Source organism: Centrocercus urophasianus, unplaced genomic scaffold (assembly GCF_019232065.1).
Source record: "Centrocercus urophasianus isolate 14NV4802_14NV808 unplaced genomic scaffold, USGS_Curo_1.0 seq_33, whole genome shotgun sequence".
Lineage (NCBI taxonomy): Eukaryota > Metazoa > Chordata > Aves > Galliformes > Phasianidae > Centrocercus > Centrocercus urophasianus.
The window spans coordinates 3228616-3243396 of record NW_024884900.1 but is presented as its reverse complement, the minus strand read 5'-3'; the positions used below and the strand labels follow the sequence as shown (position 1 = coordinate 3243396).

Below are 14781 nucleotides of genomic sequence, written 5' to 3'. Positions count from 1 at the left end.
TAAGGTAGTGAGCTCTTTTTCGCTGCAGATTTTTTCCCATTCTTCACTTCTTTCACTCTTTGTAAGTGCTCTCATGCATTTTTGAGGTCTGAGCTGACATTCTCATCCTTAGCTTACAGGTCCTTCACTAAGTTTTGACGATTGGTGCAAGTGGCCAGTAAAGGTGAATATTCCATTGATAATATGAAAATAACAAAAAGGCCTATAGAGAAAAGGCTATCACTTGCCACCTATGTCTGCTTTTAGATTCTTTTAACAAGTGTTTGTCTGAGCAGTGACAGGCCCTGATTTCCTGACTTTCCAGCCTTGAAAACCCACTAGCTGTGTTAAAAATTACCAGGAGACCAAAGGTAGGTTGCTGTGAAGAATGTTTCTTGGAAAGGAGATAAATGGGGACACAGTGAAAGAACGGTAAGTAATGAATCATCTAAAGATGTGGTTAGCCTTTCTCATAACACAAGAACAAATACACTGTGAAATTGTAAAGGTTGGGTAGTCAAAATGAACGAAATGTTTCTCTTACAGAGTCTGAGTAAACTCCAGAATATACAGTTACTGTTACTGAGGCTGAAGGCTTAACGAGATCCCAAAATTGACATTTATTTAGATAACAGGTGAACTTTGCATAAAGTAAGACAGAGTGTCTATATAGACTGTATGTTTCAAAGGTCAGATGTATAATAATGAATAACAGTAATTATTTTGAAATCAAAGTTTTTTTTGTTCTTGACTTTAACAGCAATGAAAGGAAAATAGCTGGTCAGAAAGGAAGGATGAGAAAATCTGTGATAAAGATCTGACCCAGTGCTGGACCTGTGCAGCTGCGATGGGCAAGAAAAGGTAAATGACCTTCTTTCCTTTCTGTGTATCACTGAAGCACATATATATATCTAACAGCCTGTAATATGCAAATACAGTATGAATATACAAGTATCCTTAAGTCAACAAGTTTCAATTTGAGCTTGTGTGTTGTTTCTGTGGCTGTGTTCAAAGTGCATCTGTTCTGAAGTGATATGCTAGATAGATGAGTAGCAAATTATTGAGAACATTGGAATTCAGAGAGAAAATTGTGCCAGCCTTTGAAAGGTAATTTTCATCAATACATCTTAATTTTTTTTCTGCAGCAGTGCAAAATGGAGGCATTCACTGCTCTTAAAAAGAAACAATTGTATTTACTGACAGAGTTTTCTCTGCTGCTAACACTGCCAGATGAACTCTATGTTGTCTCTATTGTTCGTTCTTTTACTGAGGTCAGGACTTCTCTCAGTGCTGGTTTCCCATAGGCTACTGTAGATAGACTTCAGTGAAGTTTGCAAGCATCCAGCTTATTTGAAATAGTAGCACCATCTAGAGGGCTGTTAATTCTTGATCCTTCTGTTAATCAAATCACTCAGGACAAATGCTATTTTTTTTCATAGAGTTTTTCAGAATACAGCCACAGAAACTTGCCAAAGAATTTGAAATAATTATTTAACAAAAATCAAAATGTAAACAAGCTTTGAATCTCACGATTAGGGAGACTACAAAAGGTGTTCAAAGTAGGGATGTTGAATGTCATACTACTCTTAAGGTGTGTCTCTGAACTCCTGTTAGCAGTTTCTAGAGGTTCCAGTCAAGACTTCCTTATGCTCCTTACTGAATATAGTAAGAGACCGTCTGTATGTGAAACAAGTGCAGCTAAGTAAACAAGACAGGCTGAGGCAGTGAAACTCCAGCCATTAATAATAAATGTAGAAAGGGGCCAACCAGAAAAACAGAGGTCATTGTCTCCATGCCTTTATGTGCCAAAACAAATTTATACTTCAATGCACACAGGGAACGTAATGTAGCTGGAAAGCATTTATGAAGTTTCTGTATTCTCTGTGAGGGATCCATTTGTCATAATTATCTGCCTGTGTGGAGACCTACTCTTAGTGGTTAAATTCCACCTTGATTTATATCAAGTGCCTACCAGAAGGATTTATTCACTTTCGTGGGTAACCTAAACAGAAGGTTGGTTTGTGCCTTCCTGTCCTTTTCTGCTCCAGCAAGATTACAGGGAGTGCAGGGGACTTTTTAATAAAAAAGAAATTGAAATGCAGAGTGAAAACACACATCTATATAATGAAAATGTATATGTCATGTGTTTGAGGGATAGAGTGATGCTGGTGGTCTTTTGGTTGCTTTTTTTTTTTTTTTTTTTTTTTTTTAAACCCTTAGCCCTCTTTTGGAAGCAAAAAAGAAAATTTTCATTTTTCTCAAGTAAGTTATTACTAACCTATCAGAATTTCTAGCTATGTCACCACTTAGTTACTGCTGCAGGCAAGAGTTTGTTTCCCACAGCTGGGGCAATATAGCCTAGCAGGGTCTCTAACCTGGTGTCACATTTATTTAGAGTAAGCTAACCATGGCTCTGCCACAATTTTCTTCCTTCATCTTCATTCCATCTAAATGCACAGAAGTGCTTTGAAAATGAAGGTGCATCTCTGTTAAGGCAGACTGGATGGGATGCCTACAGGGGACACGCTGCTTCTGAAGAGACAAGGAGCACAAAGCCTTAGTGGAGGGCTGTGACTAACCCTCAGGAAAGAGAGGTGGCTCGTCAGGAAGTATTTGCTCTTTAAGAACAGCTTTGCTAGGACCAGACACTGCTGTTGGTGCTGCTAGACAATTCCACTGGCTGACAAGAAGCATGGCTTTACAATAAATTAGTCTTTATTTCTATTTTTGGGGTGGAGGTTCAGCTCTATGCTGGCTCAAAAACAAAGGAAATGGAGTTGATGTGCTCACCTCATCTGTCTGTGAGTGACTGTAATTAGCAGTAAGTGTAAATAATGAGTGTAAATGTGCATATGATGGGAGACAGCAAGAAGTGAGTTCATCTAAGGTGAGTTGGGCTTCACTTTACTGGGAATTGAAAATGGGCTGATTAACATGTGTAAAAGCCAAATGTTGATCTGAGTATGCTACAGCACTGCCATACCTGAGATGCAACTTATGCTTAGTCAGTCCCATAAGCTGCTGCATCTTTCAAACTCCAATGATTTCTGAATTATTTGAGGAAAGTATATAAATTACCTGAAAAATGTGGAGCCACATAACCTGTATTATGTACTTATTGTGCCCTCTGCAGCAGCTGGCATTGTAGCCCGCATCCCACTTGTCCTAATTAAACACCAACGTTAATCCCTTCTCAGGCAGCGCATTGTCGGTTTTTGGTGGGCTCCATGGGAGCCTGCACAGCCCACCAGAGGGCCCCCACGCTGTGTGCAGTGATCCTACCCAGTCCCATAGCTGACTTGCCCCAGGAAAACCCTTCTTCCTCTGACACCTCTGTCCTACTCTACTGCCCCCAATCACATTCATCATGCAGGATTGCATTTCTCTTTGCCAAAAGCCAGGTAATGCCACTGTCCTTCTGTGGCAAACATCTGTGAGAATGAAGGTACTTATGAGTCTTTCTTGCTCCACTAGGCAATAGGCAAAGATGTACTAAGGCCTGGAAGGAATATGTCTTAATCAATGCTGCCATATACAGCGTGAGCGCTCTGGGTCTTATGATGTGGTTACAGAGCTCTGAAGTGCTTCCCATCACCCACACCATGCAGACTGGGATTACTTCTGACTCTGGAATAGTTTCCACGGAGAAAATATGGACCCAATTTCATCAGATATTAAGCTGTACAAAAAGCTTCAGGATAGATGGTGGAGAGTACACTATTTTTTTGGGAAGGAAGGGAAATCAACCAAATGATCTCATGAGACTTCTGCCTTTCTGGTGTGTTTGTGATACTGTGGCAGAGCTACATCACTATTAGTAATGCTTCCTGTTTCAATATGCTGGCAATGAGAGGGTATGAAGAGACATGAATATTTACAAAATCACTGAGGTTTTCAGAGTCCATCATCAACCAAAATTGTACTTGTCTGTCATTGTTTTAATCAGCCTTCCTGAACGGTTTAGTCACCTGAATGTTGACATGAAAGGTCATGTCACCTGGAATTGCCATGTCAGCCCACTGTGGAGCAGCCCAGGAGAGCAACTCCCAGTGACAGGAACTGGGAAGAAGTGTGTCCTACTCACTCAGCCAGTAAGAGCAGTTCTAAGCAATGTCATCAAGTGGAAGTCATTTCTCTCCAAGGTGGTATAGTAGGTGTAGCTCAGAGACAATTCCTCTTATTCCAAAGGAGAGTGGATAATGAACCACCCAGGGAAAAGGGATTGTGTCCTCAGTTTTTGAAAGTCAGGAACGTTTAATTGACGTAGAGAAAGACACAGGAAAGCCAATGTCCCTCATTAGCAGCAAGATTCAGAATAGTGAAATTTAGGGCTGGAAATGGATAGAGGGTTCTCAAGAGACTGATTTGCAATGACAAATGGAACATCTCTATCTTAGCTAGGGTCTGTATGACAGAAAATGGAAGCACTGACAAAGGGGACAAAATCTGCATAATAAAAGATATTTTAATGAGAATAGTGGTTGAAATTGAGACAGGAAAATGTATCCTGGAAAGATGATCTATCCATGGGGCACGTGTGACGTGTATCTGCTTAGAGAATTCCCTTTGGAAACACTAGAAGATTCAAGATTCAGTTCGTGTACAAATACATGCTGTGCCATCCTGACTGCAGCAACATGGCACATGCATGTTTTAGCTCTCTTATTTTTGAAGTTTATTTCAATTGTTCAATGTTCTCCTTGAATTCTTCTTCACTTATTTCCCAGGAACAGCTTGACAGTAAGTGAAAGGGGCCTGCAGGGACTTTGTTTTGTTGCAGTCAGTGAGCACCTGATAGAAGTGCTACAGGTGAGGTGAGGTTTAGCTCTCAGTGGAAGACCTGAGAGTGGGTGAATTTTTGTTCCCCTTCGTATCATCTTTATACAGCTTTAACTAGATCTTTGGAGGGGGAAAGAACTGTTCCCCAGACTTAGACGAGTGAAACCAATTAAAATACTCTCTTTTAAATGAGGAGTTTTGATGCTCCTTTGACTGAAGCATCAAACGGCCAAACAACAGTTCAGCCTAAAATTATTATAACATTTCTGTTCCTCGTCAGCTTTGGTGGTGAGCCCCTAAAGGCTACTTGAGTCAAGCAGCAGCAGAACAGACTGGAGTAAAAAAACTGTAGCATATAGGTGGGGCGTGCTTTGTTCACAGTGTATTCCTTGAGGCATTTTCATATTGCTTAATTCCCCAGTGCTGTTTAGTGTTACCAGAAATCATGCACCACCACTAAGATTGACTGAGGGTACAAACTCATTCTGAAATAGCTGGAGATCAACCTTGACCTAATTGGGACTCTGAGGTTTGGAGCAGCCAAGTCAAGTTTTTGCTTTGAAAGTTCTCAGTGAAGTGTTACGTGTTGGTTCTGAGTTCTGTTTAGAGTAGCAGTGTGACCATGCTGTTGTGTCTTTCCTATTACTCGTTTCTGTCTCTTCATCTGGTTAAAAGTTAGCTGGAAAATCTATGGGAAAGTGATAGTATCTTCCCCTTTTTAGCATACACTACAGAAGTGCTCTTCATGTGGTTCTTCAGCATTAAATGCACATACATTCTCCTAAAAGCATAGTCTGTGGGATACCTTGTGGAGCCTTCCCACAACAGACCGGTAGTGCTGAATCCTTTTCCAAGAAACAAAGGGAATTCAGGTGCATTTTTTCCATAAAATCATGAGAGAACCCTTGTGAATCAATGAAATGCTGTGCTCGGGGGAACTGGGCTGCTGCTGGTAGTTGCTGTGCACAGCACTGTAATACTTAAACTTCTGAGGGCATCGGGGAATGGAATACTGACAATAAGCAATCTACAGTTACCCGTGCTGTTGCCTCTTAATGTTAAGAATGTTTTTTAGAGAATGGCTTTTCCTCCCAGTGATTACCAGGTGGAGTACTGCGATTCACAGAATTAAATGTGAAATCAAAACAATTTCTTAATGCAGGTTTGACTCAGATCACGTCACATGTCAGCAGAACAGAAAATGCAGTTTGCTGATGTCAGATGGCGAATCTCCAAATCCCCAATCCCTCCCATCTGGGGCTTCCTTCATCTTGTTCAGTTTAGTTTCTAGAGTCTAGCAGTTGCTAGAAAAACAAGATAATGAATGCCAGATAGGGCATCTGCTGCTTGTTGGTGCTGTGCACGCCTTCCAAAGCTAATGTTTTCAAGTCATTTTTCATAGGAGATGCATGTCTGGTTTTTAATGGAGTTTCTTTATGGAGTTTCTTTAAGTAAGTGAGACAGCTGGTAGCTGATGTGAAACTCTGTAAAGTGGTCTGCACAGCCATGATGCAAAATCCTCCATGGCTTGTAGGAAATCTGAGTGGAACAGGTCTGGGAACTTAAAGGCTGAGTGCATTAATGATGAAAACTATAAGAAAATGGTTGCACAGATGTGACTTGCTGTAGTTCTGCTTCTTATTTCCTGACTCTTGGGTCTGCCCTTAGAGCAGCTCTGTTCAGGCTCACAACACCCATGTGCAGCACGTGGTGTTTTTACCCATTTTCAGGAAGACTAGCCAGGAATAATCTGTCCACATGTCTTCTAAATCTAAATCTTCTAAAACAATTGCACAGAAAAGGCCACACTGGCAACTTAATGACCTCATAATGGAGGGAGATGCTGTTAACACATATCAGGCAAGATGAAGTGTAATTCTTGGGCATGTGAATTGTTAGAGCTCTCACAATCTTCTCTTTTTTCATAGTCAGATTTGATACAAGGCTGTGGCTCTTGCTTGTCCCTGTTTTTCTTTTTGGCTAACTGCCACAACATTGTAAATAGACCACACTGATAGGTCCTGTGTGCTGCTAAGCACACAGATCTGGGTACTTTCAGATACAGCTGCTTTCTAAGTTCAAAGCTTGCTGCTGAACTTATTCTGCCTTCTTTGCAAAGGAATTTAATTGCTTTTCTACAGTGGTTTTTAGGAGAGTTAAAGCAAGAGTCCTTAAATGCACCTTCACCCAGATTTAATCTAACTTTGCCTATTTTCACATGCAATACTCCAGCCTCAGAGTGACTGCAATTAAACAGTTTCTTGTAGTTAGTGTGGAGAACAAAGCCAGTGTTCTTCCAGGCAAGATTAAATGCCATTATTCAGTTCTTGTGTGGTTAGACCAGCAGCTAGGAGACCATCAAAGCCACTGACTCTAGACTGCAGCATATTAGCTTAGGCAGTCATTTGACAAGGCGTGAACAGCTTTGCCCAGTGCAGGGTTTGGAATATATCATCATCGGGTTGGAATATATCATCATCAGTTTGTGTCAGGCAGAGCTGGATGTGTGCTTGGCTCATCCAACCACGCTCTCCTAATGCCAAATGGAACTGGTGTAGGCATGAACCTTTTCTCTGTGCTGTTCTGTGGAAGCTGATTCATTACCAGAAACAACGTAACATTCCTGGTATTTCACACCAAAGGGCTGACCTTGGTGTGATGTAAAGATAAAACCCAGCAGTCCTGTTCTTTAAAGAGATCTGCTTGAACAAGTGGAGTTCACTTACAGTTTGCAGATGTATTTTAGAGTCATTCTGTTCAGGTTCGATTGCCTGTTCTAAATCTGAACATCCTGAAGGTATTTTATGTTTTCATTTCCAGCTTCCTCAAACATTACTCTTTCTTCCCTTTTTTACAGTGGAGAAATATTTTTGTTTTTCCAACCTGCATTATTCCCCTTAAATCCCATTTATTAATCAAGCGAAGGAAAGGCGAGTTCTGAGTTTGTCTTTTAGGTTTCATTGCAAGGACATGCAGGTTTTAAGTGCACCTTTAACACTGGTAACTGAAAGACTCTGTAGGGAGAGCAGAACTAATGGTTCCTTTTCTGGCACGTCCCAAAGAAGAAGTGTGCAGCAACCATTGCTTAACAGCTCAAAACCAGCAGAGCTGGAAAACACCATTCCCTGTAGTGAGAATTCTCCATAGTGAGAAGTCACATCAGTGCTGTTTCTGTGAAACACAGGCGTGTTGTATCCTCACAGACCCTGAGGGTACACATTCATCAGAAAACGTGCAGATAGGGAAAGATCTAAACACACCCACCATGTTTTCACTGACATTATTGCTATGAAAGCAGATTTTCTGAACCCATTTCTATTTTTTTTCATAGTAATAGCAAAAATATTTGCTTTCTGGAGCACTTATCACGATTGCTTTCTCGTTTTTGCTTTGTGCTCTCTCAATAGTTCCATAATATATAATAAACTAAGCACGACATAAAGGGATGTCATTTACAACCTAAATGTGTGTGCATAACCATTTTCTTTTGAATACAGAATGTAAACTGCAGAGTGCTGTGATCATTTTAGATATTCTACTGCTACCATTAAGTCATCCGTGAGCGACTCAGCTTTAGTAATAATTTAGTATATAATTATTGCGTGTGTGTCATCCCACTTTGGCAGCTGTGAAGTAAAGAGTTTGTTGTCTAGCAAGTTTCTCTCTGCTTCCTAATTTCAGATGTAAGAAACCCTGTAAGGCTTCAGCGCTCCAGTGCCGTACTTATCTGTGCTTTCCAACAGCCAAGCAAACCTGATGACTGAAGAAGGGGGTTTGTGCATTTTTAGAATCATTTTGACCCTGAATATAGTTTTACTCATTTGGAAGATTCCTTCTGCTGGATGTTGTCGAAACATCAGTGGGCCCCAAATCTGAGCTTCATTCGTACAACTCGGAGGCGCCTTCTCTACTCTGCCATGCAGGTTTTGTAAACAGGGTAAGTTCTGTAAGAGCTCTGTGGGTGTTTGGAGTAGGTGTGATGCTTTTCCAGAGAATGAAATCTTCTAAACTATCCTCACTAAGCCTGGCTTTCAACTGGAGAATGCTGTTGTGGTTGTTGCCATTTTTCTAATTTATTAATCTGTCTTTCTCCCAAGGTGTGCCACACTGACTTAGAGGCATTCTGAAATTAAGATACAGCTTATTTCATTTATATTTCTCTGCTTAATGCACTGTGACACTTTCTGATTTCTGTGCTGAGGCGATCCAAAATATACTGGCATACAGGCTGAAGTTAAAAATATTTTTACCTTCTACTGAGAGATTCACTCGCTGCAGTAACTGTCAGAGGCAGAATAGCTGGCATGGTAGAGTAGCCTTTATTCCAGCTCTCTAAAACATTCTCTTTTTATTCAGTTTGGAGATAAGCAGGAGAATAATTTTAAAGCATTTTCCTCACTGAAAGACATTGCTTTTCACAGAGACTTTTAATATTTTGGGTAGGAAAAACTTTCGTAGTAAAATAATATAGCTTCTCCCCAAGAAAAAAATGACATTTTCATAGTGTCTGATGTCCACTGCAGCCCGTCAAAAGATTGAAAATCTTACAGGAAGAGTAAACTCTTCCTATCAAGTGTGACTTTCTGCTGATTGGATATATGTGCCATAAATAATGCACAAAAGTAAAATGGAATTTTTATCATCTTTCCTCTGGGGGAAAGGATTGTTTTATGAGTTGGTAAGAATCAGCTGTGGGTGTTCAAAGGATCCCGTGAATGAAACATCTCTCGGTGGTCACCACCTCTGCTCTGCCCCTAAGGGAGAAGAGAAGACCTTTGTCCCATGACAGTCCCCCACATAAATGTTTATGGTGTCACTGATCTGCTGAGGTATGAGTATGTATGATTTTTCTCAGATAAGTGAAAGGTGGGTCTGTGATATTGTGTGAAATGCTTCACTCTGTAAAAGCAGTGAAGTCCCATTCACCATTACAGACAAACTTTACAGACAAACATTACAGACACTTCTCTCTTCTCCCTGTCACACTGGAGGTGAGATACTACATCCACAGTGTCTTCAGAATCTCCTCCAAAGTAATTCTTAATACTATAAATCAACACAGTATTTTTGTCTCACGGCCCACTTCAAATAAGGGACCTCTCTGATGGCAGGTAAGTAACAATTAAATAGATAATGAGACTCAAAAATAGTTACAACTAAAGATGACACTCCATATCGGGTTACATAGACTGCAATAATTATGATTTTGCATTCTCCAGACTGTTCCAATATTTTTCTCTGTATGTCATAGATTACATAAAATGATAGTGCACGGGAAGGTGATGATGAAAGCAGTTAGTCATTAAACTAACAAGACAGAGGGAGGAAGAAGCTGATAAGCCTAAAAAAGCTCCATTCATTGTCATGACATTTGTATGAATGTACCTAAAATAAGAACTGAGTTCAGTAAGTGATACAGTCAAAAGCCTGGGCTTAATTTTCATCTGGGCTTGCAATTAATAGTGATTAAAAATGAGGAGCAGGCACTACTTCAGCACTGCAGGAGGTTACTGTTATGCCTGCAGTTTTTTACTTGTGCAGACTCTGACATCTTGTCTGAAATAGTCTCCATCAGATCTTAGATGTGGCTTTGAAAGCAGTATATTAAATGACAAAAATATACAGAAGTGAACCGTTCCTCTTTTTCCTCTTCAAACTCTTCCCTTAAATCACTGGTGGTTCAATAGTGTTCCATCACAGACTGAAAGTTCAGTGTTATCTTTGATTACTTTCACCTCTCTTAAGTGTTTCCTGCTCTCAAGACAGTGCTAAAATGTCTGCAGTGACAATTGCCTGCAGGTGGGGCTTTTGACATACTCCCCCTGTGGATGTCCCATGCAGAAATGTGCAACAGCTCCAGCATTGCTCACAAATTAAAAGCTCTTCCCTGCGTCCATTGTGTGCTTTACAGATTTTAACCTTAGCCTTTGCTTTTTCCGGCTCTGTGACCACTCTGTGACCCTCTAACTTTCACACATGTACCAACTGTGTTTCTCTCAAATCAAAACTCCTTTTGCTGACATATTTTTTGACCTATTGGTCTGTTTCCAACAACTCCCTTCCTCTAAAATCACTTACTTTGTAAAGCTGTTTGATGCCCATCTCCATCTCATTCTAGTCCCCTTGGATGTGATTTATGTCAAGTATCACATCGCCCAACACATTCAAGTGAAGGCTGTGATATGCCTGCCCTCTTTTTCATCCCTGTTGTCAGGTCTTTTCAGACATGCTTCACAATCTGCCTTCTATATGTTGAGACAGAGTAGAAAATCTGTATGTACTTTTGTCACATTAAGAAAAGTGGATGTAGGAGGGGAAAAAAGTGCAGTACATGTTGTTCAGATCTGTTTAGTTTGTCCTTGGGTATGGAGGGACTTCCCCAGTCTGCTTGGGAATGGATCCATGACCTTGTAAAACTTACTATTTCTACATTCAAGTGATTTTACATTAATTGTGGATCCTAATTTAGGTGGATCCTAAATCCACCTTCTTGCTTTCAGGTTGTTGTTGTCATTTAAAATCATGCCTGCGAGTATTATGTTGAGAAATTGGAAGATTATTATTATTACTGACAGAATTTGTGTTGTGAGGGTTTTTAGGCAGATAACATGCATTAACATCTTTTTGTGTGGCACAATGTTGGTGATTCCCATACAGCAGAGCCATGGCTTATTCTTTTTTTTCCTTCTGAAATGCTGACAAATGTCACCAGCACACAAAGGTCCTTGATGTCACCCCTGTGATCATTTGTTTAGCTGAGATCAGGCTGGACACTGTTCAGAGCTACTGTTCTTGTGATTGATGAGCTCACTTCGGTTTAACTTAGGCACATACCTGAAGTTACAGTTCTGCTGGATTTATGGTATCACTCTTAATGACCTTTTCTTAGAATTTAAACAATCTTGAGCACAACCCTCCTGCCTTGACACATAAAATCACGTGTGTGCCTAATAACTGAAAATTGAAAAACTTTGATAAGAAGATCAAGAGTCGTATGATTACTTGTGAATAAATTGTAAGTGGGTAATTTGGTCCCCATACTTTCTTGAAGTGTTAAGTAACCACGATTCTACTTACTGCAGAAACATGATTAAAGATAACAAAGAAGCTGTTCCACTAATGGGCAAGAAAACAAATCCACCTGGTGCACCCCCTTCAAATCAGCAAGAGAAGAAACCAACTGAGGGCACTCCCACAAAGAAAAGGTAGGACGTTGTATCTCCCTTTTAACCTCTTCCAGTAGATATTTGGAATGCAGTATCACTAATATCTTTATTCATGCTGCATATATGAATGAGATAGACCAGATAAAAGAAGATGCTTTCAAAAAATGAAGGGCTTATGCTGTTTGTAGGTGGAAGAGTATTCTGTTTAGAGAGACATATGTGTTCACCCTAATAGGAAAAACACTCTATCCTAGAGACATCAGATGTGAGCACTGGTCTGTTAAAGCTGGTCTGCATCCACTTTATATACCTTTATGAGCTTACAAGAATTTGGTCTGATGATGATCAGCATTTCAGCTGGAGAAGGTAAAGTGGTCTTTTTAAAGCCATGATGCGGCAGGACGCACCAGGCTTTGTAGGAAAGATGCTGGCCTGGAAAAAAGGAACATTGCAAACAGCATCAGAAGGAAATATAGCAGACTGTGGGGAGGCAGAGGTGGAATTAAAGAATGAGAGCTGGTAGGGCAGGAGGTTTGGGATATCCTTATTACAAACAGAAATCCACGTTCATTAAATTTTTCATGATTCTGATTAATGAGATTTCTTACCTATTTTATTTTATAAAATAAAATATTCCCTTTCATTCATATTTTATGCTAAGGAATTAATACAAAGATTGAGGGCTTTAATTTAATGTGAATACTGTAATAAAAGCAGTAATTCATCCCTGATACTGTGTGTTATTGAAATCACTTACGTTACTGTAGACCGAGGATGAATTTAATTCATAAACTTTTCACTCTGGCTAATTACTAGCTATTATGGCAACATGTGAAGGCCCAGGCAATTGTGGCTGTTCTAACATTTATGATTTCTTAATAATCCAAGGAATCACTTTCTACAGAAATGCTGTCACAAGGTATTTGAAACCCATTGCCTGGTTGGCCCAATTTCTCCTTCCAATATTAAATGCAAAAAGAGAAACTCTGTGTTCAAATCATCACACTTTGCTTGTAGAAGGGCTCGATGGGGTATATGAAGAACTCAGCCAGTACTCCAAAAAGGGGCAATTCCATGGAAGATTTTATAGTTAAAACAAATACTGACAAGTACTACACTTAATTACTTAATCTCCTGTCTCCTATTCTGTTTTGTGGTATCAGTAACAGTAACCCTGGGGGTTTGCCATCTCTCAACCAAGAGCTCAGGGTGTGGCCAACAACATTCCTGTAATATAAGGAGCGAAGATCACATGAATTTTAATGCAGTGGTTTAACGTGTTCTATTAATTACATGTTTCTAAGCTGCTGTACTTCTATAGGTTCAGAACGTTTCCTTCTGGCATATGGTGCCACTGAGCACCTGGTGCACCTCCATGGGTAGCATTTCTCACGTTGACAAATGTATTGGCAATATGTACTTGAAGACAACGCGACTTCCCATTCCTGAAGGCCCCGGTGTCTGAGCGTGCTAACAGTACGTGTACAGGAAAACCAAGGGACAGGATGGGAGGAGCACTGCCAGCGTTGTCAGAACCTGATTATGTTTGTGGGCAGTGCTGCTGACAGCGTGCACCGTGGCCACGTAAGCACCTGGGTATTTCTGGCAGTTGTCCCCTTGCTTTGCATGGTGGATTTTGGTTTTTTTCCCCCTGGTATCCCCAGAAAACCCACACGTTGGTATAGGCTAAGTGTGTTGGCTTCCAAAACAGGCACCACTTCATAGCTGCTGTACTGCTATCGCATGCCAGAATCTTCCACATGAATGCAGTGCTGTCAGAGATATCAACCCGTGGCACGCCGCTCCTGGTGTGAGCAGCTGAGGCAGTCCAGCTAAGCCTGAAGAGCAGCACTTCTGGCTTTCTGGAAATGCACTGTAGCCTCTGACAGCTTTTACCTGTTGGGACAGATCCTGCACATCATAGTCGGGGAACGCACAAAGCAGCATGAATCCTTGGCATTTTCACTCCATAGCCTTTCTGCCAAGTTAAGATCCAAGTTAAGTGAAACAACGGTGAATTACAGCAGCTGTGAGTGTGGCGTGTGTGGTAGAAATGATAGCAGTGGTCCTCCTTCTGTCCAGGCTTTTCCTGTACTCTGACAAGTGCCCCATGCCGAGGTAATTTCAGGGATGCTCTGCTGACACGTCTCAAATGTTAAAAGGTCATGAAGTTTGAACAGTTATACACAGTGAAATTAACACTTGGATCGCTCTTCATCACTGCTGATGAGTTTGGAATGATAGCTACTGGCTGGAGAAAGAGGGACTAAATGTAGTAGATGAAGAAGCACATGTATGTGTGAGTGCTTATGCATATGTGTCTGGCTGTTTGTAAGTGTCTGGTGGTGCTGTGTTCAGCTGTGGGCACAGAAGTCCGATGTGAGGCTCCTTTTAGGTGCTGGTGTTGATGTTCAGACATGTCAGGATCTGATGTTGTGCCTTCTAAAAATATCTTGGGATCTTTTGCCCACCTGCCAACATGGAAGTGCTTAACTGATGGTAGAGGCTGGGATACTTCCAGGGAAAAGTAGACACCATCCTATTAGACAGGTATGATGCCAGAAAATATTTATTGTCAGTGTTGTTCCAGGTACTTACATGTAGTGAATTCTGTATCTTGTGGTTGAATTTAATTTTTTTGCTAATAACTTTTCAATGCAATATGTTCAACAGTTCACATTTTTTTCTGGAGATTGAAGGTTTTGAAGGCAATGCAACTCCAAATAATACATCTCCCCCCGTGTTTTCAAAACCAATGGATTCGAATATTCGCCCATGGTAAGTTATCAGTGCATATACAAGAGTCATACTGCAAGTATATCTATTTCATTTTCAGCAGCTACTCCTTCTTCCTCCT

General features: G+C 40.6%; 1 protein-coding gene across 2 annotated transcripts in view; it reads left to right on the top strand.

Moving 5' to 3' along the window:
* The first annotated feature begins 755 nt into the window (after positions 1-755).
* TRPV3 (transient receptor potential cation channel subfamily V member 3) overlaps positions 756-14781 on the top strand; it is a 26686-nt gene continuing 12660 nt past the window's right edge. For both annotated transcript variants that reach the window (XM_042830033.1, XM_042830032.1), the window contains exons 1-4: positions 756-840; positions 8440-8695; positions 11841-11963; positions 14598-14702. In XM_042830033.1, the coding sequence (XP_042685967.1) occupies positions 11845-11963; positions 14598-14702 (224 nt within the window). In that variant the 5' untranslated portion in view covers positions 756-840; positions 8440-8695; positions 11841-11844. The remainder of the gene's footprint in view (positions 841-8439; positions 8696-11840; positions 11964-14597; positions 14703-14781) is intronic.